General features: G+C 42.1%; 1 protein-coding gene across 1 annotated transcript; it reads left to right on the top strand.

Annotated features, from left to right (window-relative positions):
* Positions 1 to 3056: 3056 nt before the first annotated feature.
* Positions 3057 to 23950, top strand: cyp2ad3 (cytochrome P450, family 2, subfamily AD, polypeptide 3; the record flags this gene model as incomplete). Its single annotated transcript, XM_080006499.1, has 9 exons — positions 3057 to 3234; positions 3591 to 3753; positions 6293 to 6442; positions 7067 to 7227; positions 7839 to 8015; positions 8099 to 8240; positions 22390 to 22577; positions 22677 to 22818; positions 23775 to 23950. Exons 1-9 carry the CDS (start codon positions 3088 to 3090, stop codon positions 23948 to 23950), a joined length of 1446 nt encoding a protein of 481 aa, XP_079862625.1. The 5' UTR covers positions 3057 to 3087.
* Between the last annotated feature and the right edge of the window lie 1928 nt (positions 23951 to 25878).

Below are 25878 nucleotides of genomic sequence, written 5' to 3'. Positions count from 1 at the left end.
CCACACTGTAACACCACCACCACCAAAGGCTCGTCTGGCTCGTGCATTCAAAAGTTTAGAGAAGGTCAAATTAAGTTCACCTGTAAAGATTATGGTGCATTTTAGGTTCATCCTGAAATTTCACCTGAAAGCCCAATATCCCTAACTTTTTGTGAGTAGTGTGTATATATATTTATATATATATATATATTAGGATAATTAATAGAATAGCACCAGCTCACTAATCAAATAATCAAATTTGGTGAGACTTGAAAACTCACAGCCTCACAAAGATAAACACAGTGGACTTCGACCACACACACATCACATCAAGAACCCATACCTAAACAAACGACTGCACTTGCAAAGCCTCCCAAACGCGATCCAAACACTTAAACCCTTAATCATTTATTGTCTAGAAGAGACTCTCACAAGAGACCTGGGCCAATTGCAGGTGGAGTTCAGCAATCTTCAGTCGGGGCAGGTCCCCAATGAGGGGAAGAGACCACGGTCCGGGTGGAAAGTTGAGCGGGGCCTGGTGCTTCACAATGTCAGCGAGGAGCAAGAAAACAAGTAGAAAAACCACAAATGATTTCCAGTCCAGCCATTCCAGAGCCAGCATGTCAGACAGCACCGCCATTCTGCAGCCAATTCCTGCAACTACAAAAAACTCTGTCCGCTTAGCTGGTGCCCCACAGCTTTAAGGGCCAGTAGGAGTGAATGAGTAACCAGAGGAGAGGAGATTGTGTGTGTGTGTGTGTGTGTGTGTGTGTGTGTGTGTGTGTGTGTGTGTGTGTGTGATTACATAATATTTTGAGGCTATGAATGTGCACTATTTACATACTGTAGGATAAGCGTTTGCTTTATAGTCCAGACAGTTCCTTCCCCCATGAGAATTGTCCCTTGATAGTCTTCCTTGTTAATCTTACTTTAGTTAGGCCTTAAAAACCACACATCTTGGGTATGTGATGAAGGCCCGTGCACATGTATATAGTTGTGGACACATGCTCCAGCAAATAAAACCTCCCTGAATTCCACTTTCCCCCAGAGATTGCAGATTACATAAACAATCAGCAGTCCAAGTCCAACCCTGGCTGTCCCCGCCCCTGCCATATATATATATATATATATATATATATATATATATATATATATATATATATATATATATATATATATATATATATATATATTAGGATAATTAATAGAATAGCACCAGCTCACTAATCAAATAATCAAATTTGGTGAGACTTGAAAACTCACAGCCTCACAAAGATAAACACAGTGGACTTCGACCACACACACATCACATCAAGAACCCATACCTAAACAAACGACTGCACTTGCAAAGCCTCCCAAACGCGATCCAAACACTTAAACCCTTAATCATTTATTGTCTAGAAGAGACTCTCACAAGAGACCTGGGCCAATTGCAGGTGGAGTTCAGCAATCTTCAGTCGGGGCAGGTCCCCAATGAGGGGAAGAGACCACGGTCCGGGTGGAAAGTTGAGCGGGGCCTGGTGCTTCACAATGTCAGCGAGGAGCAAGAAAACAAGTAGAAAAACCACAAATGATTTCCAGTCCAGCCATTCCAGAGCCAGCATGTCAGACAGCACCGCCATTCTGCAGCCAATTCCTGCAACTACAAAAAACTCTGTCCGCTTAGCTGGTGCCCCACAGCTTTAAGGGCCAGTAGGAGTAAGAGAGTAACCAGAGGAGAGGAGATTGTGTGTGTGTGTGTGTGTGTGTGTGTGTGTGTGTGTGATTACATAATATTTTGAGGCTATGAATGTGCACTATTTACATACTGTAGGATAAACGTTTGCTTTATAGTCCAGACAGTTCCTTCCCCCATGAGAATTGTCCCTTGATAGTCTTCCTTGTTAATCTTACTTTAGTTAGGCCTTAAAAACCTCACATCTTGGGTATGTGATGAAGGCCCGTGCACATGTATATAGTTGTGGACGCATGCTCCAGCAAATAAAACCTCCCTGAATTCCACTTTCCCCCAGAGATTGCAGATTACATAAACAATCAGCAGTCCAAGTCCAACCCTGGCTGTCCCGCCCCTGCCATATATATATATATATATATATATATTAGGATAATTAATAGAATAGCACCAGCTCACTAATCAAATAATCAAATTTGGTAAGACTTGAAAACTCACAGCCTCACAAAGATAAACACAGTGGACTTCGACCACACACACATCACATCAAGAACCCATACCTAAACAAACGACTGCACTTGCAAAGCCTCCCAAACGCGATCCAAACACTTAAACCCTTAATCATTTATTGTCTAGAAGAGACTCTCACAAGAGACCTGGGCCAATTGCAGGTGGAGTTCAGCAATCTTCAGTCGGGGCAGGTCCCCAATGAGGGGAAGAGACCACGGTCCGGGTGGAAAGTTGAGCGGGGCCTGGTGCTTCACAATGTCAGCGAGGAGCAAGAAAACAAGTAGAAAAACCACAAATGATTTCCAGTCCAGCCATTCCAGAGCCAGCATGTCAGACAGCACCGCCATTCTGCAGCCAATTCCTGCAACTACAAAAAACTCTGTCCGCTTAGCTGGTGCCCCACAGCTTTAAGGGCCAGTAGGAGTAAGAGAGTAACCAGAGGAGAGGAGATTGTGTGTGTGTGTGTGTGTGTGTGTGTGTGTGTGTGTGTGTGTGTGTGTGTGTGTGATTACATAATATTTTGAGGCTATGAATGTGCACTATTTACATACTGTAGGATAAACGTTTGCTTTATAGTCCAGACAGTTCCTTCCCCCATGAGAATTGTCCCTTGATAGTCTTCCTTGTTAATCTTACTTTAGTTAGGCCTTAAAAACCTCACATCTTGGGTATGTGATGAAGGCCCGTGCACATGTATATAGTTGTGGACGCATGCTCCAGCAAATAAAACCTCCCTGAATTCCACTTTCCCCCAGAGATTGCAGACTACATAAACAATCAGCAGTCCAAGTCCAACCCTGGCTGTCCCCGCCCCTGCCAGCTGGGGTGGGGATTATCCTTGTTGACCTGAAGTGGGGTTCAGCAGCTCCTTCATCTGGACCTCCACCACCATGCTTCTCCTGGATTTGCTGGAGTGCCTGGACCTGATGTCCTGGCTGGTCTTTGTCTTCGTCGTGCTCCTGGTGATTGATATGGTAAGGAACGGGAGGCCCAAAAACTTCCCGCCCGGACCTTGGCCCCTGCCCTTTGTCGGGAACGTCTTCACCGGAGTGGACTTCATCACCATGGACAAGGTCTGAAAAATAAAAACATTACATTTAATAAGATCTGTTCATAATGATCTATTAAGACATAGAGTTTGTCCTATTGTTGTACATTTAAGAACAAGTACATTTACTGAAGTAAAGTACAGTAAAGTAACCCCCCAAAGAAACCGAACTTCACTGAGTAGTTTCAGAAATTATGGTTTTTACTTTATTTGAGTATATCTATAAATAGCAAGATCATTTTATCAGCCTCTTGACGTTGCAATTTAAAATCACTTTCTTTTTAAATTTGTCCACATTTTCATCTTTCCGCATGTTGGTTGTTTTTCTTGTTGTTGTTATTCCTATATATTATTTATTGGTGGATGTATCTTTGGCTGTAGCTGGCGGAGCAGTATGGCCCGGTGTTCAGCCTGAGGAGAGGCAGCGACAGAATCGTTTTTATTTCAGGATACAAGATGGTGAAGGAGGCACTGGTCAACCAGCTGGACAGCTTCGCTGACAGACCCATTTTGCCGCTTTTCCATGTTGTCTTCAAGGGCCTTGGTGAGTATCACACATCTGTCCTCATGTTGCATCGCCATGAGGAGGGGTGTTCAGTTGGTTGCCATATGCAACTTCACCGCTAGATGCCACTAAATTGTACGCACTGCACCTTTAAAATGCATGGGTGTAAATTTAATTCCGTCTCGCACAAAAAAAGATGGATACTATTCATTTCATTCATAGATACAATTAAACTATATATAAATGTCAGTGTATTTTTTTATGATATACTGTATGTTTAGCCTTGTATTTGCATTTTAAATATTATAATATTGTCTGGTTATAGAGCTCACAGTGACTGTCCACTTTTTGAACGAGAAGAGAATTTCCCATGCATTCACTCCATTGACCTTATAGAAAATCCTTATACAAGGAGTTTTAAGCCTGGAACCAAGCCAAGCAACTACCAGATGAATCGTGACTATAAAACATTTGATTCATGGCAGAAATAAAATCGTTGCGATCGAGCATCTGTGGGATGTGCTGGAACAACAGGCTGGAACAACAGATCCATGCGTATCGCTTCTGGTGTGAGCGTACGAGATAGAGAGACACATACAGAGGGAGGGGGAGGGCATGCATGTAGAACCCTTTGAGGCATGTTAGTGATGAAGGGCTTTAATATTAACTTAAATGACTGACTGTCCGTCTGAGAGAGGTTGTTACAGTTTACTTTATTTCCATTGAAACACATTACTTTAATCATAATTTTCTGTATATTTCTTATTAATTCAAATGTTACCATTTCAAATCAAATTCAATTACATTTCTAAATATTTTTGCACTTTTAGCAGCAATATTATTACTGACTGTCTGTTGTACTAGACGTCCATCTTCTTTATACATTAACTGACACAACTTGAACTAAAATCACATTGTGCATCCATAGAGTTCTAGAATTTAAATTTTTTTATAAATTAATTATAAAAACTGCAACATTTCTGAAACTTAATTGCATTACATCAATAATTGGTGCATTAAAATATGTTTAAGGGTTAAAGTTTAAAAATAGCTGTAGTTGTTGGTCACGTTTGATACAATAAGGGAGTTCATATCAAATTGAAGGCCAAAACACATTTTGTGTGAATCTGTAACACGTCATAAATAAACCACCACAGCAAACAAATGCTTTGAGACTAAGACCCCGTTTACACCTAGCATAAATATGCGTCTTGGGTGATCTGATCACAAACGGATGTTACAGAAATTATAGGGTCGCTTTAATTGGTTTGTTTGTCAGTTGATGGTTTTAAATAAAGAGGAAGACAGACGTTGGTTTTAACTTGATCAAGGGTCAAATCAGAGATGTGCTAAGAAGCAGCTCTCTGAGATGAACCGTTTATTTTCAGGGAGTCAGAGAATATATGGTCAGTTTGACGTCACAGATTTATATATATTCCAGATAAGGTAGTTTCGACACACTAAGGACAATGAGGTGCTGTTCTTGCTCTGGCAGCTGCATCGGCGGTATAGGAGGCTGAAAAGACGATAGCATACAGGCTATAATACCCACTTGTACAGATTGGAAAACCATGGGAAAATAAAGACATGTGACTGAGGTCAGGTTGTGTTCTTCATCGTGTGTGCATATATGTTTGTGATTACATAGATTTAGATATATTGTTACATGGACAGCTCTAAGTACAAGTTTAAAAGCACCCAAACAGCATTGAAGAAGTATTGAGATCTGATCTCCCAGACCACATTTGGTGGAGGTGTCGGCCGCATATGGCCACATTTTTTTAGCAGTGTAAACGCGAATGTGTCTTGGGCCACATTGAAGGACTACCTACTTAACTGATGTCCTCCACGTGAGCGGAACTACATACTCATCGTGCGCCAACGACGTCACAATAAAGTCTGGTTGGGAAATTAAGAAAGTTTCCCCATTGCAGAAGTGCAGGATTTATTATTTACAAGTATAGTATTTATACGAAAACATCCAGTTTTTACTAAATGAAGTCCCATAGCAATGCAAAGCAATGGGAAGGCGTGCGTGATGCAGCAAGAGACACAGGTTTTTGTTTTGTTTATTCCATTATGTAGTGATCGTAAAATGTAAAAAACATTTGTCCCTTAGTTTTGTTTAAAAAATGTGTTTCATATAGGGAAGAGACAAACGGAAATAAATACTTCTAAAATAAAAACACTCTGTTTTTCTTTGTTTTGGCTGGAGACAGGAAACAAAACATGCAGTCTGAATTCTGCACTGCACACAGTACACATGGCACAAAATTTCAGTCTCTATTGTTTTGATTTTGCCTGCACGCAAATGTCTTTGAATTTGGTCTTTGCAAATGGAAAGGATGTTCATGTTTATTTACATACAGTATAGAGCGGGAAAGTGAGATCCGATCATACGTGGTTACACGAGACGCAGGTGGCGTCACATTCTAACGCCAGGTGTGAACAGACGTGCTTAGAGCTGTCCGCTTGTTGTCAGATCACCCAAGATGCATATGAATGCCAGGTGTAAACAGGGCCTCAATGAATGTGTCCCAGATTTTCACATGTCAAATTGGACATTTTCTCCATCGAGGCATCGGTTTGAGTAATGGCTACTTGTGGAAGATGCAGAGGAAGTTTGCCAACACACACCTGCGCTACTTCGGGGAAGGCAAGAGGGCGCTGGAGACATACATCCAACTGGAGAGCACCTTCCTCTGTGAGGCTTTCAAGGAGGAGCAAGGCGAGTTGATCATAAAGATGGTGTCACTACATCTAGAATGGCATACAAGCAAACTATGTAGTAAACCCACTGTAACTAGTGTTTAGTATGTACAAAACCATAGCATGTTCGGTTAGTACCAGGACAACACACTATATATCAATCAATTAATATTTTGTGTTCTGGTTGGTCACTGTGGTGACTGAAAAGTGATTTTCTACAAGCTTGTGCTGCCCAAGTGTTTAAATAAAATATTGTCCAGAAGAGGTTGGTTTGTTTGAAGAAAGGGTCCTGGGTTTATTTTCTTGTACAAAAGAGGAACCTAGTTTCAATAAACAAATAATTGAAACAATCATTTAGGGCAATCAAATTACTAAGTGTAGTCATTCCAGTCCAAGTCAAGCCAAGCTGTAGAAAGGCTTTGCCCCAATCAGCCACTCCGTGCGTACCTGTCCTGCCATCATATATAGACTGGACCTTCAGAGGGCACCAAACAGAGGGAAAGTAGACAAACAATAAACATTTCTGCCTTACATAGGTCTCCTATACACACTACATTCGGGGCAATATCATAGTATGCAAACACTGGACATAAACTGTTTTTTTTTTTAATTTTTACCAGTTTTTATATTTTTGTGTTACTAGGAAGACCATTCAATCCCCACTACACTTTAAAGAACGCAGTTGGCAACATCATCTGCTCGGTGGTCTTTGGGCATCGCTTCGACTACAGCGATGAAACCTTCCAGAATGTTTTGAGGTTGGACAATGATGCCATCCAGCTCGCCGGCACAGCCAGGGCTCAGGTGGGTGAACCGGAACAAACAACTTTATAAATATCTGTGTCTGTGTTGGCCGGAAAACATCACCAGGTTTTCCCTCGTCGGTCACTTTCTTTCCTTGAAAGTTTGATCCTGATTAATTGATTTGTTTTGTTTTGTCAGTTGAGGTCGTTGGGGATATTTTTTAACCCAGGGTGCTGTTCTTTTCTGTGAATGTTGATCCCAGTCACTGCATTCAAAGGTGGACCCCGCCACCAACTATGGAAAAGGCATATAGAGGAGCTGATACATGTCACAAACACATTGAAGGGCTGTTTCTTATAAAGTGCTAGCTAAATGAAGCACAACATATATGTGATTTCTAAACAAAATAATCTTACAGGTTACCACTTTAATATCTGTATTATTAAAAGAGAGAAATTATATGAGCCCCTTTTACTTGTCATTCATTGCAAGTTAAAATTAAGAGATGAGAGGGTGTTTACTGTCCTGTGCATCAATTCGTCTAACCTGTCAGAGTTCGTCAAACCCGAACATAGGTTTTTAAAACCCTGTTTTTGTTAAAAATCACAGTTTTATACACTTATTTTTTATTGTAACTATCTTCGTATCTGGGTTTTTCCTCCCTGAAACAGCTCTATGATATCCTCCCGGGCCTCCTGAAACACCTGCCGGGCCCCCACCAGACCATCCACTCCAACTACAAGCAGATTATGGCGTTCCTGCAGGCGGAGATCACGAGGCACCAGGACGACTGGAACCCAGACGATCCCCGCGACTACATAGACACATACCTGGCTGAGATGGAGAAGGTGAGGAACTGCTGAGTCTTGAAATGTATTTAATTTAATTTCTCATTATCCTGTTTCACTGCAACACCCTATCCAACCACCAGAGGCAGGAGGATCCCACAGCGGGCTTCAACACAGAGACTCTGAAGGTCTGCACCCTCGACCTGATTGAGGCCGGAACAGAGTCCGCCGCCACAACCTTACGCTGGGCGCTGGTGTACATGATGAACTACCCAGAAATACAACGTCAGTTCGCACTCTGCCCACACCCCACAAAATATATCCGCAATATCAAGTAGTCCAAACAAAGAACCTTCCCATTGTATGATAATTGTGTATGTACATCTGGGTTCTTAAAAGGCAATAATGGGGGGAGCAAGCTCTGTGTGTGTGTGTGTATATATACACACACACACAGGACATTTACCAAGGAATTTACCCCACTGTATATATATATATATATATATATATATATATATATATATATATATATATATATATACAGTATATAGTGCATAAATATTTAAAATATTAGATGAAAGAATCCATCTGCAGATCATTATTCATTATTTTGACTATATTTAATAACATCTCCTTTGAGACGTCCTCTTCTATTTCAGCCTAGTCGGAAATTGTACCTCATATCTCAACATGCTATCTTTTTTTCCAATTACATCATATCATACAATTTATTTAGACTCCAAAATGATGTAATTGTATTTTATTTGACATTACAAGACCATTAAAAGAGTTTTAAAAGCATTTTAGCACATTATGCCTAGCAATGAAATCATACATTATCAATAACGTAGCGTCCTGACTCTGTCCCATTACCCAGAGAAGGTCCAGGCAGAGATAGACAGAGTGATCGGACAGTCACGCCACCCCACCATGGCCGACAGACCCAACATGCCCTACACCGATGCAGTCATCCACGAAACTCAAAGATTAGGAAACATAGTCCCGCTGGGCTTTCCCAAAATGGCCAGTAAGGACACAATACTTGGAGGATACAACATACCCAAGGTAGGACTGCATGTAAAAATGTTATTTCGAAATAATGTGTATAAGGCATGGCTAAAAATATTGATAATTATAAGAAATGAAATCAATCAATATATACAGTACATATTTATATGTATGTACACGCTTTATTCTCCAGGGAACATTTATTACAATAAACCTCTCGTCCGTACTGGCTGATAAGACTGAATGGGCGACTCCAGATGCCTTCAACCCCGAACACTTCTTGGATTCGGAAGGGCAGTTCCGCAGAAGAGAGGCCTTTCTTCCATTCTCTGCAGGTACATTACAAATAGGTTAATAAGGTATGGTAATAAGGTAAACGCACTGCAAAGGCACTTCACACACACACATTCATACATTGACACCTGAAGGGCCTTTCACAAAGGACGCTGTGTGCACTGCACTCATTGTAGCACATGCATGTGCAATTTTGGTTGCTAGGCAAAAATAAATTATCGACTGGAATTAAAATTGGACTGCTGTCATTACTTCTACAACAGGTATATTGTTTGTTGTATTATCATTTTGAGGTTAAGTTGCCCTGTATGAAATATTACATCAATTATACTTCTATATTTTATTACAATGTTGTATATGCCTTCAGAAAATCATGTCTTATTTTAATGACCGGGAATAGTCATCATCATATCCTAATAGACAATATTTATTGGCCAGTGGTCATATATCACTAATGTCCACTGCATTTAAACACCCCTGGTCTGCCCACTTGGTAGGAAACCTGCTTCCATGACAGGGATTCGTTTGCGAGGTCCTTCCAAGGTCCTGAACTCTTAAGGACGGGTTGTAGAGCTTGGGAAATTTGGACACTGCTAAAATAATGTTGTCTTCCATATTGGAGGACAAACTGATACTTCCTGTTTGCTTCACCATGTCGCACCGCGCTGCCCCGCGCAAAAGTTCAACCAAGTTGATTTTTGGTGCAATTTATACATATTCTTTCCTGTGGATTACCTGCAATCCCTACATAGGGGGCTAAGGACCCCAGCTTGGTAACCTTGACACTTAATGTACTATAACTATAAAGCAGCCGTGCTACCATCAGTCATTGCAGCACCTCAGTGGCTTACTGGGTTTTATGGTCACTACAACAGTATTTATAGTCATGTTTTCAGTCTTTTGAACTTCAAAAGTCTTTATTTAAAGTTAAATGAGTTTTGATATTGTCCGTTGTCCTTCCCAGGGAAGCGTGTCTGTCTCGGGGAGCAGTTGGCCAGGATGGAGCTCTTCCTCTTCTTCACCTCCCTCCTCCAGAGGTTCACTTTCTCCCCTGTTGCTGGAGAGATGCCAAGCTTGGAGGGTGTCCTTGGCTTCACCTACTCCCCAGAAGACTTCAGGATGCTGGCCCTGCCGAACTGACCCTCCCACTCCACCTCCCCCTCATCTCTCCTCAGACGCAAAACAACACGTTGCCTCCCAGAGGCTGCAGCTCTGAATGAAATTAAGACTTGGCTAAAAAACAGGACTGGGCTTTTACTGTTGAGAACATTTACTATAGAAACAAAATAATTCTACAAAATTGAAAGAGCCTCTCTGAGAATGAAGCATTCCACAATAAGGATGAGCTTTGAAATAATTAGTTCAATATTCTTTTCTTCTTTTTCTTTTGGCTGCTCCTGTTAGGGGTCACCACAGCTGATCATCTGCCTCCAATACCTTCGGCGCCTCTGTGCATCTTCCTCCCTTACACCAACCGCCTGCATGTCCTCCGTCACCACATCCATAAACCTTCTCTTTGGCCTTCCTCTTTTCCTCTTGTCTGGCAGCTCCATCCTCAGCATCCTTCTCCCAGTGTAACTCTCCTCTCTCCTACACCTGTGTCCAAACCATCTCAATCTCGCTTCTCTCACTTTTCCACCAAACTGTCCAACCTGAGCTGTCCCTCAAATGTACTCATTCTTAATCCTGTCCATCCTTGTCACTCCCAATGAGAATCTCAACATCCTCAACTCTGCCACCTCCAGTTCAGCCACCTGCCTTTTGGTCAGAGCCACAGCCTCTAAACCGTACAACATGGCTGGTCTCACTACTGTCCTGTAGACCTTCCCCTTCACTCTTGCTGGAACCCTTCTGTCACAGATCACTCCGGACACTCTTCTCCACCCACTCCACCCTGCCTGTACTCTCTTCTTCACCTCTCTCCCGAACTCTCCGCTGCTTTGGATGGTCGACCCCAAGCACTTGAACTCATCCGCCTTCTCCACCTCCACTACTTGCATTCTCAGCTTTTTGCTGCCCTCCCTCCCATTCAGGCACATGTATTCTGTCTTACTCCTGCTGACTTTCATTCCTCTTCTCTCTAATGCATGCATCCTCTACTTCTCCAGGCTCTCCTTAACCTGCTCACCACTCTCGCTACAGATCACAATGTCATCCCAAACATCAAAGTCCACGGAGACTCGTGCCTGATTTCATCTGTTAACCTGTTCATCACCATTGCAAACAAGAAAGGGCTCAATGATGTTCCTTGATGCAATCCCACCTTCACCTTGAATGCCTTTGTCACGCCTACTGCACACTTTACTACTGTCTGACTGCACTCATACATATCCTGTACCACTTTTACATACTTCTCTGTCACCCCCGACTTCCTCAAGCAATACCACACTTCCTCTCTCAGCACCCTATGATACGCTTCCACACAGATGCAGTGCAACTCCCTCTGGCCTTCCCTGTACCTTTCCATCAGCATTTTCAGAGCAAACATTGCATCTGTAGTACTCTTTCCTGGCATGAAACCATACTGCTGCTCGCTGATCCCCACCTCTCCTCTTAACCTAGCCTCCACTTCCCTTAACCATAGCTTCATGCTGTGGCTGATCAACTTTGTTCCCCTGTAATTACTACAGCTCTGTACGTCCCCCTTATTCTTGAAGATGGGTACCAGTACACTTCTTCCCCACTCCTCCAGCATCCTCTCCCTTTCCAGGATGGTGTTACACAGTGTCGTTCGGAATGCCACTGCCATGTCACGTAAACATTTCCAAGCTTCCCCAGATATGTCCCCTGGGCCAACTGCCTTTCCACTCTTTATCTCCTTTAATGCTGTTCTCACCTCATCCTTGCTAATTTGCTGCACTTCTTAAACCACTATCTCCACATCATCCACTCTTCTCTCCCTCTCATTTTCTTCATTCATCAACTCCTCAAAGTACTCCTTCCCCCTTCTTGACACACTCTCCTCACCAATCAGCACATTCCCATCATTGTCCTTCATTATCCTAACCTGCTGTACATCCTTCCCAGCTTGGTCCCTTAGTCTTGCCAATTGGTACAAGTCCTTTTCTCCTTCCTTACTGTCCAACCTCTCATACAACTTGTCGTATGCCTTTTCCTTTGCCACTCCTCTCTTTGCCTTGCGCAGCATCAGCTTGTACTCCTGTATACTTTCTTCCCTAAATTGCATGCAACACTCCTCCTTTTTCAACTTCCACCATTTTATCTTTGACTCTTCGTTCACTCTCTTCCTCTTCTTGGCCTCCAGAGTCATCCTACAGACCACCATCCGATGCTGCCTAGCAACACACTCCCCTACCACCACTTTTCAATCACTAGTCTCTTTCAGATTGCACCTCCTGCATAAGATGTAGTCCACCTGTGTGCACCTTCCTCCACTCTTGTATGTAAACCCTCTGTTCCTCCCTCTTCTTGAAATACATATTCACAACAGCCAATTCCATCCTTTTGGTGAAATCCACCACCATCTGTCCTTCCACATTCCTCTCCTTGACACCAAAATCACCTCATTAAGATTACTGAACTCAAATGTAAATAAATGTAATAAATGTAATTCAATTGTTCTTGAGTTATAGATTTGTTTTACTGTACTGATTAAAGCATCACTATGTAAGATTCACTAGCATTTACACGGTGAGTAAAAACCATTCAATTGTAATACATTTAATGACTTACCCTCCCTGCAAGCGTATGAGGCTAACCCTGGAGGATAAACACAGAACACTATGCTTATTTATCATTTTTAATTAAAATCATCAGTTATCAATACAATGTCTGAAATGTTTTAAATGCATCCACAATATGAACTATTTTTCATGAATAACCATTAATCCATTCGGTGGCTGCAGTGATTATTAGCTGAGTCCTGGGTTGCCAGGTAAGGACTGTTTTATTGTCCAATACATCTTTTTGGAACTACTTCAATTAATGTATTTCAATGTCAATGGTTATTCTTTTTTTTTTCTTCTTACCTTTCTCAGTGAAGCTTTTACCATGGACCAAAGGCAGCTGCTCCTTTCTGTTGGTTACATTTCACCCATTAACAAATCACGTGTAGTTATACATTTACAATGTGCCGATAATAATAACACAGCAAAAAGGCAACCCAAACTCCAAACCATTAATCAGTATTTCAAGTGTGTCTGTTTTGACTGATGCACTCACTTACACAGGTAAACTAAATAGCTTGAAACCACTTAGAAACAATTACCCTGTTGAGGTGTAATTCCATCGATAAGATATTGAAACAGATTTGACTCTGTGAACTTGTACTTGAGTGACTCTTTGATTTGGAAAATTGATTTAATCATAATGGACTCTCTACATGATGTAGAAGAAAACATGATTCATCAGACCAGGTCTCCTTCCATTGCTCCACGGTCCGGTTCTGATGCTCATGTGGCCATTGTAGGTGCTTTCGGTGGTGAACAGGGGTCAGCATGGGCACTCTGACTGGTCTGCAGCTACGCAGCCCCAAACACAGCAAGCTGCGATACACTGTGTGTTCTGACACCTTTCTGTCATAGCAGCATTAACTTTTGTAGCCATTTGTGCTACAGTAGCTCTTCTTTGGGATCGAACCAGACGGGTTAGACTATGCTCCCCATGCGCATCCATGAGCTTTGGGTGCCATTGACCCTGCCGGTTCACCAATTTTCTTTCCTTGGACCACTTTTGGTAGGTACTAACCACTGCATACCGAGAACACCCTACAAGACGTGTCGTTTTGGAGATGCTCTGACCCAGTCATCCAGCCGTCACAATTTGTGTCACGACTAGAACTGGGAGAGACCCAAACGCACGACACAGGGAGACGGAAGGCAGGCAAAGGATGTTTATTAGCCTGGACGGTGGAGCTGGCCGGGGGGAGGTCGGGTAGGGATGGAGCAGGGCTGGGCAGGGATGATGATGACCACGAGATGGGGTCCAGGATCCGGGTGGAGAGACGGGGAACCAGGCTGGATGGAGAAGGATGGGCAGGTAAACCGGGCTGGCTGGATTACGAGAGACAGACTGGGTCGACGAGAGGAAACAAGCAGGTAAGGGGAAGAGGAGACAACGAGACATAAACTAGGAACTAGAAATAAGCACTAGGAGCTAGGAACTTGGAAGGGAGCCAGTAGCGATACAACTCGGGTAAGCTAGTTGACGGTCTGGCAAGGAATGACTGGGAAGCTGGGACTAAATACTGTGCAGGTAATCGATCCCAGGTGTGTGCAATCGGGCTCGAGTAGGGAGCTGCAGATGGGGCAAGGGTGGCCTCTAGTGGCGCTGGGAGGCCATGGGCCAAACAATTGGGTCCTTGTCAAAGTTGTTCAGATCCTTACACTTGCCCATTTTTCTTGCTTCCAACACATCAACTTCAAGAACTGACTGTTCACTTGCTGCCTAATACATCCCACCCCTTGACAGGTGCCATTGGAATGAGATGAGAAATGTTATTCATTTGATCTGTCAGTGGTTTTAAAGTTGTGGCTGATTGGTGTATAAGATAGAGGCCAAGTCACTTTTTGAGTGCTGCATTTACTGGAGCAAAGGATCTGTAGGTGTAAAAGTAACTAAGAGTGTACTTTTTGCATACATAACATATAGATTTCCCTACCTGCCTAGAAATGCTATAAAAAATTATTTTGACAAAGGTATAATGATCTAATCTTGGAATATCACTTGAGGAAAACCGATCCCTGAAAGTTACTGATGTCTTTACAAAGACTTAAGTGTAACAAGACACTCAAGCTCTAGTTACACTCATTCATTCATGGATAATTATGTTTATTTGACATTGTTTCTTCTGCAATGATCAACAACCACACTTGGCTCATACAGTAAGAAACAGAGTACTATTTTGATCAGAGAGAAACATGTTGGTACTAATTGGGACATTTATCTTAAAGGTAAATTTGGCGTTTAGACTAAATCTGTGTTATTTCAACAGTATAATCATTCAAAAGGTGCCAGTAGTCAGTACAGTTTAGGAGATATTCCTAAAAACTTGTTACAGACTTAATACCGCTACAGTAAAAGGGAGTTGTCTGATCTTTCATCCTTTTGTCTTCTGTTATGTAAGGTTGTGTTTAAAGTCAGAGGAGTAGGAGGAGACTTTAATACGACTGGGCGGAGCGGTCAGGGCTACAAAAAGGAGGACAAAGAGGATTTTCCGGCATGCCGGACTGGACACGACAGTGACAGTGGCGATGTGGTTCCAGGAGTTCCTGCTGGGGCTCAACATCAAGGGCATTCTGCTGTTTGGTTTGGTCTTCCTGCTCTTCGCAGACTTCTTCCGAAATGGAAAACCTCCAAACTTCCGTCGCTCTCTCTCCCCCTCGTGGGAAGCTTCTCAAGTTTAGACAGTAAAAGGCCTCACATTTACTTGACAAAGGTAAATAAATTTGCGAAGTCACCGATTTTGATTCAATCAGGATTATGTAATTAGATTAGGATAAAAGAAAATAACAGCCATCAGCCAGTTGTATAAATAAAATGGATAGTCGGATATTTTTAAGTTGCAGGTGATTTATTTTGTGTTACGTCATGTTAATCAATTTTTTATTGTTTGGTAGATTATTATTCTGAAACATTTGCCCTTTGCTATACTACAGAAAAGGCATTTCTAGACCAGGGGTTGCCAAACATGTTTCCTCAGAGACCCCCCTAAATCATACTTTGTTTTTCATGTATTTATTAGCCGTCAGCAGCCATTTTTGTTTGAATTGGTTCCATTTTCATGGTACATTTTCATGGTAAAGGGAACAGATATTATGGGCTTGCAATATACTGTATAACAACGTATAGTCATGGATTTTGTTAGGGTTTACATTTTTGTTAATATTTAGTTACATTTATTTATTTTTTACAAAATGTATCCAATATTTGATTCTTCTGAAACCTATGACTCAAATTGTTCGAGGCATCGTGACCCCCTGTTGATGTCTGGTGCCCCCCTATGGGGTCAGGCTCCGCAGGTTTGGAACAACTGTACCTGGCATTACACACTTATTTCATTTCACTCATTTCCTCATGTTATATTTGTCCACAGCTAACAGAGAACCATGGAAACGTGTTCAGCCTCCGCCTTTGCCGCCATAAGATGGTGTGTCTGTCTGGGTTCAAGATGGTGAAGGAGGCCCTGGTCACGCAGGAAGAGAACTTGGTGGAGGGACTGTACAGCCCAACCCCCCCCACACACAAAAGCAAGCAGACAGACAGACAGACAGACAGACAGACAAACAGACAGTTTTCATTTCAGTGTAGTTGCAATTTTGGTTCAAATGAATTCTCCATGCTTTTTCCACAGCTGGTCTGTTCATGAGTTCTGGACCAGCTTGGAACAAACAGCACCGCTTTGCCTTGTCTACCTTGTGTAGTTTAGGCCTGGGCAAAAACACTATGGAAATGAAGATCTGTGAGGAGAGCTTTTACCTACGAGACACCTTTGAATAGGAGAAAGGTACTGTAAGATAAAATAGTGTTTCAAATGTGGACGCAGAGGTATCAAAGGATAACTACATCAAGACGACAACTGCACATTATTGCAGTCGATATATTGCAAATGAAGCACAATGTGCATTAATAGTTTTTAAGTTGCCAAAGAATTACAGAAGTTAACAGAAGTTCTGTGCTTTTCAAATGTTTCTTCTTTATTTCCATCTCTACTATTTAGAGATGCATTCCACCCAGGACGCCTCTTCAACAATGCTGTTTTCAACATCATTTGCCAGATGGTGTTTGGGAAGTGGTTTGACTACAGCGACCACAACTTCCAAACCGTGCTGAACTATCGACTGTGTCTGAGGCCATTTGGTTGGAGGGATCCATGTGGGGCACAGTAAGACAACATGCCTATTCCATTTGGAGCGGAGCATTATCATTGGAATGACACACATTCGCACCCCTTTAAGATCTACGTAAGGGCTCGCTGAACACAATGTAACTATACAAAAGCAAACAGCCTGTGACAGAAAGTAAAACTTTGTTATTTGAGAAGAGATAAACGTGGATTTGTTCAGAATTTTTTCTGCAATGTGAACTTAAATTGTAAGAATAATTAGCACCATAATAATACCACCCAATTCTGTGATTAAATCTAGACTGTCCTGTTGTGGTGTGATGTTTTATTTTCTGTTTGCTATAATGTATACTTGAAGAAAGTCATTTGCCAAATTTGTCAGATAAACTACAAATCTAATCAACTCACCAATAATATTGTGTCCTCACTATTAAGTCCATACAACAATTAGAACAACAAACTATAGCTCTCCCTGCACGAGATTTAGCTATAAAACCATGACATCACTAGGGTAGAGTAAGAGTAGACTAAAATAGAAATATAGTACAAACGAAGAGAGAATATCACCGGCAAACTTGTTCCCCAACAAAGCTTATTCACAAGGACACAGTGAAGAAATAAACTGGAAAAGAAGGTATTTTTATTCAAAAAGTTCTGTTAGATCTTGAGTGTACTGGTGATTTAAGAGTAAAGGATTATTGACCAAGCCTATACCAGGCTCAGGGACCCCAAACGATCAGGGACCCTCGGATCCCCTGACCCCTGACTAACTCCATGTGGATGCTCTGGCAGCGGCTATGGAAAAAGAAGCAAGGAATCTGAAACATTTTGGTAGTTAGGAATGAGTAGGTCATTAACAGGCCTCTGAAATTGATTATTTTGACAAGTCAAAATAATGGGGGCCTATGTATGTACCTAACCTAAAATCAGTGACATTACAATGTTGTTTACATTTTTATGGAGGTGAATGAGCCCAGCTCCGAGCTGCAATGGCCTCTTCCTTTATTACTCTCACTTTCATTTAATTGAAAAAGCCCCATCGTCAAAATCAGTCGGAACTTAATTTGTCTCAATCTGTGATATCATGAAATACAGGTACTCCTCACTTAACGACCAACCTGTCTAGCGACCGTTCAGACTTACGACCAGCTATCTGACCAGTCTGTATTGTGCACTGCGTACAATACCGCGGGGTCTCAACGTCAAGCATCTCATCGCGCATCACCCTTTATATACTACTGTATATATACACTATATACACTATATAAACTGTATATACTAGATATAGACTATATACAGTACACCGTATACATATCATCACCATTCTTAGTCTGGTTCCTGCAGTCTGTCAGTCTTCACTACACTAGCATTCGCAATGGCCACGCCTCCTTACCGTGAAATGACACGGGTCCTCGCTTATCGACCAATTCGCTTGACAACCTGGTCCTAGGATTGGAACTCGGTCGTTAAGTGAGGAGTACCTGTATAAGGATATGGTGATGAGAATAATGTAATGTAACACTTAATGAACATTTTCCAAGTTTCTGGTTGAACAGAGTTTTTGTGTGTGTGGGTGTGTATATCAACCATGCATTGAGTGGGTGTATGAATAAACAAAGTGTATATACGGTAAGGGGTGTGTCTGTGTGTGTATGTGTGTGTGTGTGTGTGTGTGTGTGTACTGAATTGTATTCTTTCTCTATGACGCACCCTGTATATTGCAGCTCCATTAGTTGTGACTCAAACCAATCACCTCAGACCAGGACTGGTACAAAATCGTGGTGGGGGGATGTAACCACCGACACTTTTCAGACCTCCGCCGTCCTTCTGCCCGTCTCTCTGCGACTCCACAATGTGGCTGTGTGACCTGTCTCTGACTCTGGACCTCAGGGGAATCTGTCTGCTGCTGCTAATTTTCATCCTTCTACTGATGGCCGATTTTCTCAAGAACAGAAATTCCCCCAACTTCCCTCCGGGACCACTGGCCATCCCTTTCATTGGAAACGTTTTCAGCATCGATACCAAACAGCCACACATTTATCTGACCAAGGTAAGCAGCGCCAGGGCATTTGGATGAAGTTACATCTACAGTGCACGTGAACGGTATGAAACCAGTGAGAAAACATTGTATTTTAATGTTCTACAGTATGTGTACGATAAAGTTTTCCTGTATTCAGGTAATGCAAGACAGCCTTCTATTCTCTAGAGAGTTATTGGATATGTTCTGTATTTATGAACAATTGTCCCTTTCATTGGAAATGAAAGATATATAATGTATAATATATACAAAGTATATACTGAATACCTTTCTAAGCCGCAGAAAAATATAAAAAGCAATAAAAGCAACATCGCAACTAGTTTATCGCACGTCCCATTGTCTTAAAGAACTATGTCCTGTGAGACACGTACCTTATCACTATCACATGCCGGACAACAGCACGATTATTCTCTGCTCCCGCATCCACAGCTCGCTGATGTTTATGGGAATGTTTTCTGCGTGCGTCTGGGACGAGACAAGACAGTATTTGTGTCGGGATTCAAGATGGTGAAAGAAGCCATCGTGACGCAGGCCGACAACTTTGTGGACCGGCCGTACAGCCCTATGACCACAAGGCTTTATTCAGGGAACACAGGTGACACACACACACACTGACACTCATTATTTATATATATGGTACAGACATTAATACACACACACACAGTATATATAAACATATATATATACTGTGTATATATATATATATATATAAAACAACATATAAAACAACATATATACACACACCACATATATTCACACGCACACTATACAGTATATACTATTCCCATACATACATAGAGTACATACATAGAGTATAAACATACAAACTGTACATACATACATACAGTGCATACATACATACTGTACATACATACACGCAGTATATACATACATACATACAGTATGTGACAAATAATCTCTTGAACTTGAACAGTACATACATAAATACATACTGTATATACATACATACAGTACATACATAAATAAATACTGTGCATGCATACATACTATACATATCCCATATATAAAGACACACAAACAGTATACATATAGACACATACACTATTTTGTATACATATAAAAGTGATTGGTCTTTTATGTGATTGGTTGTTATATCCTTTGGTCAGTTTGTATTTAAACTGCTTTAACTATAGTTGTGTATGACCCTGATGAGATAGAGAGATATAGATAGATGGATAGATAGTAGATACTTTATTCATCCTCAGGGGGAAATATATCAGTAATAAATAAATCAGTCATCAGTGTTCGACAAATGTTTTTGAATCTTTCACATTTTCCCAATAACCAGTCTTACCTTCATCCTTCCTCCTTTAGCAGGATTTTTCTTCAGCAACGGGCAGGTGTGGAAGAGGCAGCGGCGTTTCGTCATGGCCACGCTGCGTAGCCTGGGCCTGGGTAAGAGCTCGATGGAGGAGACCATCTGCGAGGAGAGCCTCCATCTGCAGCAGGGCATGGAGAGGAGGAGAGGTTGGGAAAACTAAATAATAATAATAATAATAATAATAATAATAATCAGGATTAGTGATAAGAGATTTGTCCAGGTAGATGTCAATGTTTACTGATGTCACAATATCTGTATGGAACCTTGAGTTTGTGAGGTTAGTGGGCATCTTTAAGAACCCGTTAAAAATAGTTAAACATCGATCTAAAAATAGCGTATCTAGAGTGTAAACACAGTATATTACTGATGCCTGTATAATGATTTCAATCACTTCAGGTAAAGCGTTTGACCCAACGCACCTCTTCAACAACGCTGTGTCCAACATCATTTGTCAGATGGTTTTCGGGAGGCGCTTTGACTACGACGACCAAAATTTCCAGGCGATGTTGTACAATCTCACCGAGCTGGCCTATCTGGAAGGTTCCATCTGGGCTCTGGTACAGGCGCTGGAGACAGCCATACAGCACAGAAATATTTAATCAACCAATAGAAATGACATGAGCAGCAACCGGATGACCCGCAATGGCTGGTATTGCGGGACCCGTTTTTTTTATCATGTCGATTGAGAAGCATAAATGTCATGGATAACGGATTAAAAATAGAAGCTGAAAATAAAGGAGTGAATGACTTCACCATTCATTATGTAACGCAACTATTAATTTCATGAAAAGCAAGCGATGATAACCCATAATGAATGAAAACCCTCGCTTCTCTCCGCGTAGTTCTACGACGCCTTCCCCGTGCTGATGAAGCGACTTCCCGGCCGTCACAATGAGATCTTCAGCAACTTTAAATCCTTGGAAGCGCTAATCAGCGGAGAGATAGAGAGACACAAGCTGGACATGGACCCCAGCAACCCCCGAGACTATATCGACGCCTTCCTCATCGAGTTGGAGAAGGTAGAGAGCCATGGTGCCGACGAAAAACTCTTTGCTGTGTTTAGATTACTATAAACCATTTCCAAAACCGGTAACCCTCCGTGGTCTTGAAAAGGAATGGCGATGTTCAGCAAACAGTCACGTTTATGGGAGGGCCAAATAAAAGCCGCCTATCTGTCAATAAGTTGCATTGCAGAATCAGAATCAGAGCCTCTTCATGTTACAGTAATGACACTGTAAAACCCGCTTTCCCAGGATCCCATCTCAAAGTGAACACCTTTTGGCCCAAAATGCTCTTCGGTTTTGGTACAAAATAGTTGATCTTTGTGTGCTGAGTCATGGTTGGCTATCTAAAAAAAAATACACCAAGATGTGATAATCATGTGTGTCATGATATATTTCACAAATTCCCATGTTATATATATATTAATTCAGTCTAATTCTCGCACCTAAATACAACAGCCTAGTTCTCATACCGGGTTATGGTCACATGTGTGCCTTCATCATGTATTTCCCAACACGTGTTCATTAATGAGTGGAATTGGAACAACAAATGGCACTTAATGGATGTGTTTAACCTCTCTACTCGTCCACTTACCTCCCTCCCCCAGCACAGAGAAAGCCCTGAGATGGGCTTCCACGAAGGCAACCTGGTCCTGTGCTGTCTGGATCTGTTCCTGGCGGGCAGCGAGACCACATCCAAGACTCTCCAGTGGGCCGTCATCTATCTGATAAACCACCCCCACGTACAGGGTGAGAGTTGCAGGGTCTTCCCTCCATACAACTGCCTGCGTTCCTTACTTTGCATGGATGTACAACACTGCTGAACACAGGGTTACAATGAGTCATTATAAACAATAAACACACAGGAAATGACTTTTATAAGAGGGTCTGTGCAAATAGAGAGAGACAGACTGTAAATGTGGGATTATTCCTCATCGACTACACAGAGAAGGTCCACGTTGAGATTGACACGGTGGTGGGTCAGTCCCGACAGCCCAATATGGCCGACAGACCCAACATGCCCTACACTGACGCCGTCCTCCATGAGATCCAGAGAATGGGGAACATTATTCCTCTGAATGGACTCAGAATGGCAGCTAAGGACACGATGCTCGGAGGCTACTTCATACCAAAGGTATTTATATGACTCACTAAACAAGTTGTTTTTTACCCACTCAGTTATTCATGCCCACATTAAAGACGTGGATTGTTTTCTTGTGATGTGTGCGTCGAGGGGACGTCGCTGATGCCCAACCTGACCTCGGTGTTGTTTGACAAGAATGAATGGGAGACTCCCGACACCTTCAACCCCGGACATTTTCTAGATGCCAACGGGAAGCTTGTGAGGAGGGACGCATTCCTGCCCTTCTCTGCCGGTAAGTCACCGATAGCGGGCCTCAGTCCCATTCACTCCCAGGGATCCAGATCTAAATCTATAAGCCATCAGATGATGTAGGTTTACAAGCGGAAAAAAGTGCTTGGGGATAGGCATAGCTTGTTTTGGAGTAGAGCATCTCAACATTTCCTTTGCATTGCAAAGCAGGTTTTCATTTATTATAATGTTATATGTTATTTTATATAATAACATTTATCCGCCCTCCCTCACCCCCGGCATCACCTTCCGATGCTCTACAGCCCTCTGTATGCATCCAATATAGACCTTGTGAGTTGGATCAAGTTTATTTATATAACCCTTAATCAAGCCCACCTTTCTCACTAAAAACCACGGCCTCCCTTAACCCTGGCGGGTGTATTGCTGGGGAGCCAAGGTCCTGCAGTGTCCAATTTGGTGCAATTTGGACACGCGACACATGTAATATTAATAATCTTTCAATAAACAGTCAACACGTGACAAGTGTAATATGAGTAATCTTTCAATAAACAGTGAACACATGACACGTGTAATATTAATAAACAACACGCGACCACTCAGAGTAGGGGTCAGCAGGGTTGGCAGATCAGGAAGACTTCACATCCTTTCTCAAGATGAAGAGAGAAAGAACAAGCACCACTTTCTCAGCAATGTTGTTTATGGTGAGGTGCTGACAAGATAAAGGAATTACAGTCCGCATAAACAGGACTGAATCATCGACCGAATACTGGACTTGACTGATCCTGCTGAAGTTCAAATATGCCTATTTTTCACACATTTTCACATTTGGTGCTTATTTTTTCTTGCAAAGTTCTCCTTTACAGTACATATTGTTAAAGTGTGCCATTAAAATGTCTAATTTTGAACGGGCATGTACTTTTTGAAACAAAAACTCAAGTTATTTCAGCTTAAAGTCTTCATTTCCACAACTTCTTTTCTGTCACATTTGTTTCCGTGCAGGTAAGCGTGCGTGTCTCGGTGAAGGGCTTGCGAGGATGGAGCTGTTTCTGTTCTTTGCCACTTTGATGCAGAAGTTCCACTTCTCCACGCTGGATGGAGTGAGCCTGAGCACGGAGGGGATTATTGGAGCCACACGAACGCCGCACCCGTTCCAGATCTACGCCGAGGCTCGCTGAACGTACGCTGCATAGCGGGGTGTTCAACTGCTGACCTAGGGGCCTGAACAATTGTCACATTTGAATTAACACTTTTAAAATAAAGAAAAATAAAAACACAAAAGCACCTTGGGATTAGTATCTTTATATCAATTAACCAAAACGCTTAACATTTGCTGGATATATTCCTCTCGGGTTTTATATTCTTATATACTCTCGGCTCCAGTTAATTGCAAACCATCAAATTAATTCAAAGGTCCAGCTGAATAGGCCTTACCTCTGAAATACCAAAAGGTTCCACTTGATAATGTCAGGTGAAAAAGTCAAGATTCAAGTGAATTCAAGCATTTGAAGTTCTCACATTAATGATTATCAGTTCTTAATGACATAATAAATGCTAAAATCACTCAAGCCCCATTAAACCCTGTTTGCCCCATTCACTGTGAACCTTTACTGAACTCAAGAGCCTTTTCTCATTTGGTTTGCTGCTTATGAAACCAATAACATAAACCAAAGTAAACCTTTCCCTCGTTTCCGTGTTTACATTTTATCATTAGAGCTCAAAGTACACTTAATTAATTACATTTATAAGCAGCTTTGTGCAAACAGAATATAAATGCATCCATTAAGGTCTGGAAATCAGATTACATAAGTAAGAAGAAGCCAGGAGGTGGAGTTCTATCAAGGCTTGCTGTATGTTGATAATCTTTATGAAGACAAAAGTTTGCAAGGTCTGTACCTTTTTATAATTTTAGGTAAAAAAAACAAAACGTATTTACAAAACCTAAAATTGAGCACCTAATTAGATTCCTGTCATGATACACAATCTAAACCTCAATCTGAACTGTATGTACACCATCAGCCACAACATTAAAACTAATGACAGGTAAAATGAATAACATTGACCATCTGGTTCCAATGGCACCTGTCAAGGGATTGGATATATTAGACAGAAAGTGAACAGTCAGTTCTTGAAGTTGATGTGTTGGAACCAGAAGAAATGGTGCAAGTGTAGGAATCTGAACGACTTTGAGATGGGCCAAATTGTGACGGCCAGAGGGCTGTTCCGGTTTGCATTGGTTAGTACCTACCAAAAGCGGTCAAAGGCAGAACAACTGGTGAACCGCCGACAAGGTCATGGGCACCCAAGGCTCTTTGATGCACATGGGGGTGAGGTCTAGCCCATCTGGTCCGATCCCACAGAAGAGCTACTGTAGCACAAATTGCTTAAAAAGTGCTGAACACACATTGCATCTCAGTTTGCTGCGTATGGGGCTGTGCGGCGGCAGGTCGGTCAGAGTGTCCATGCTGATCCCTGTCCACCGCCGAAAGCGTGGCAGACAGGGATCATGTGGCCATCATGTGGATGGCCGGGTGCGTGTTCATCGTTTACCTGGGGAAGAGATGGCACCAGGATGCACTACGGGGAGAAGGCAAGTCAGCGGAGGCAATGTGATGCTCTGGGAAATGTTCTGCTGAGAAACCTTGGCTCCTGGCATTCATGTAGATGTTACTTTGACATGCACCACCTACCTATACATTGTTGCAGGCCAAGTACACCCCTTCATGGCAACGGTATTCCCTGATAGCAGGGGCCTCTTTCAGCAGGATAATTGGCCCTGCCACACTGAAACATTTGTTCAGGAGTGGTTTGAGGAACATGACAGAGAATTCAAGGTGTTGACTTGGCCTCCAATCTGCCTGATCCATGGGGGCCTCACCTCGCAACCCCACCTTAGAGGACTTAAAGGATCTGCTGCCAACGTCTTGGTGCCAGATACCACAGGACACCTACAGAGGTCTTGTGGAGTCCATGCCTCAACGGGTCAGAGTTGTTTTGGCGGCAGGAGTGGGAGCTGCACATTATTAGGCAGGTGTTTTAAATGTTGTGGCTGATCGGTGTTTATGGTATGTGCAAATAACTGTCTAACCTTTATACATACAGTACC

Source organism: Zeus faber (genome assembly GCF_960531495.2).
Source record: "Zeus faber genome assembly, chromosome: 1".
NCBI classification, from domain to species: Eukaryota; Metazoa; Chordata; class Actinopteri; order Zeiformes; family Zeidae; genus Zeus; species Zeus faber.
The sequence above is the reverse complement of the archived record's forward strand: the minus strand, read 5'-3'. Positions and strand labels throughout refer to the sequence as shown.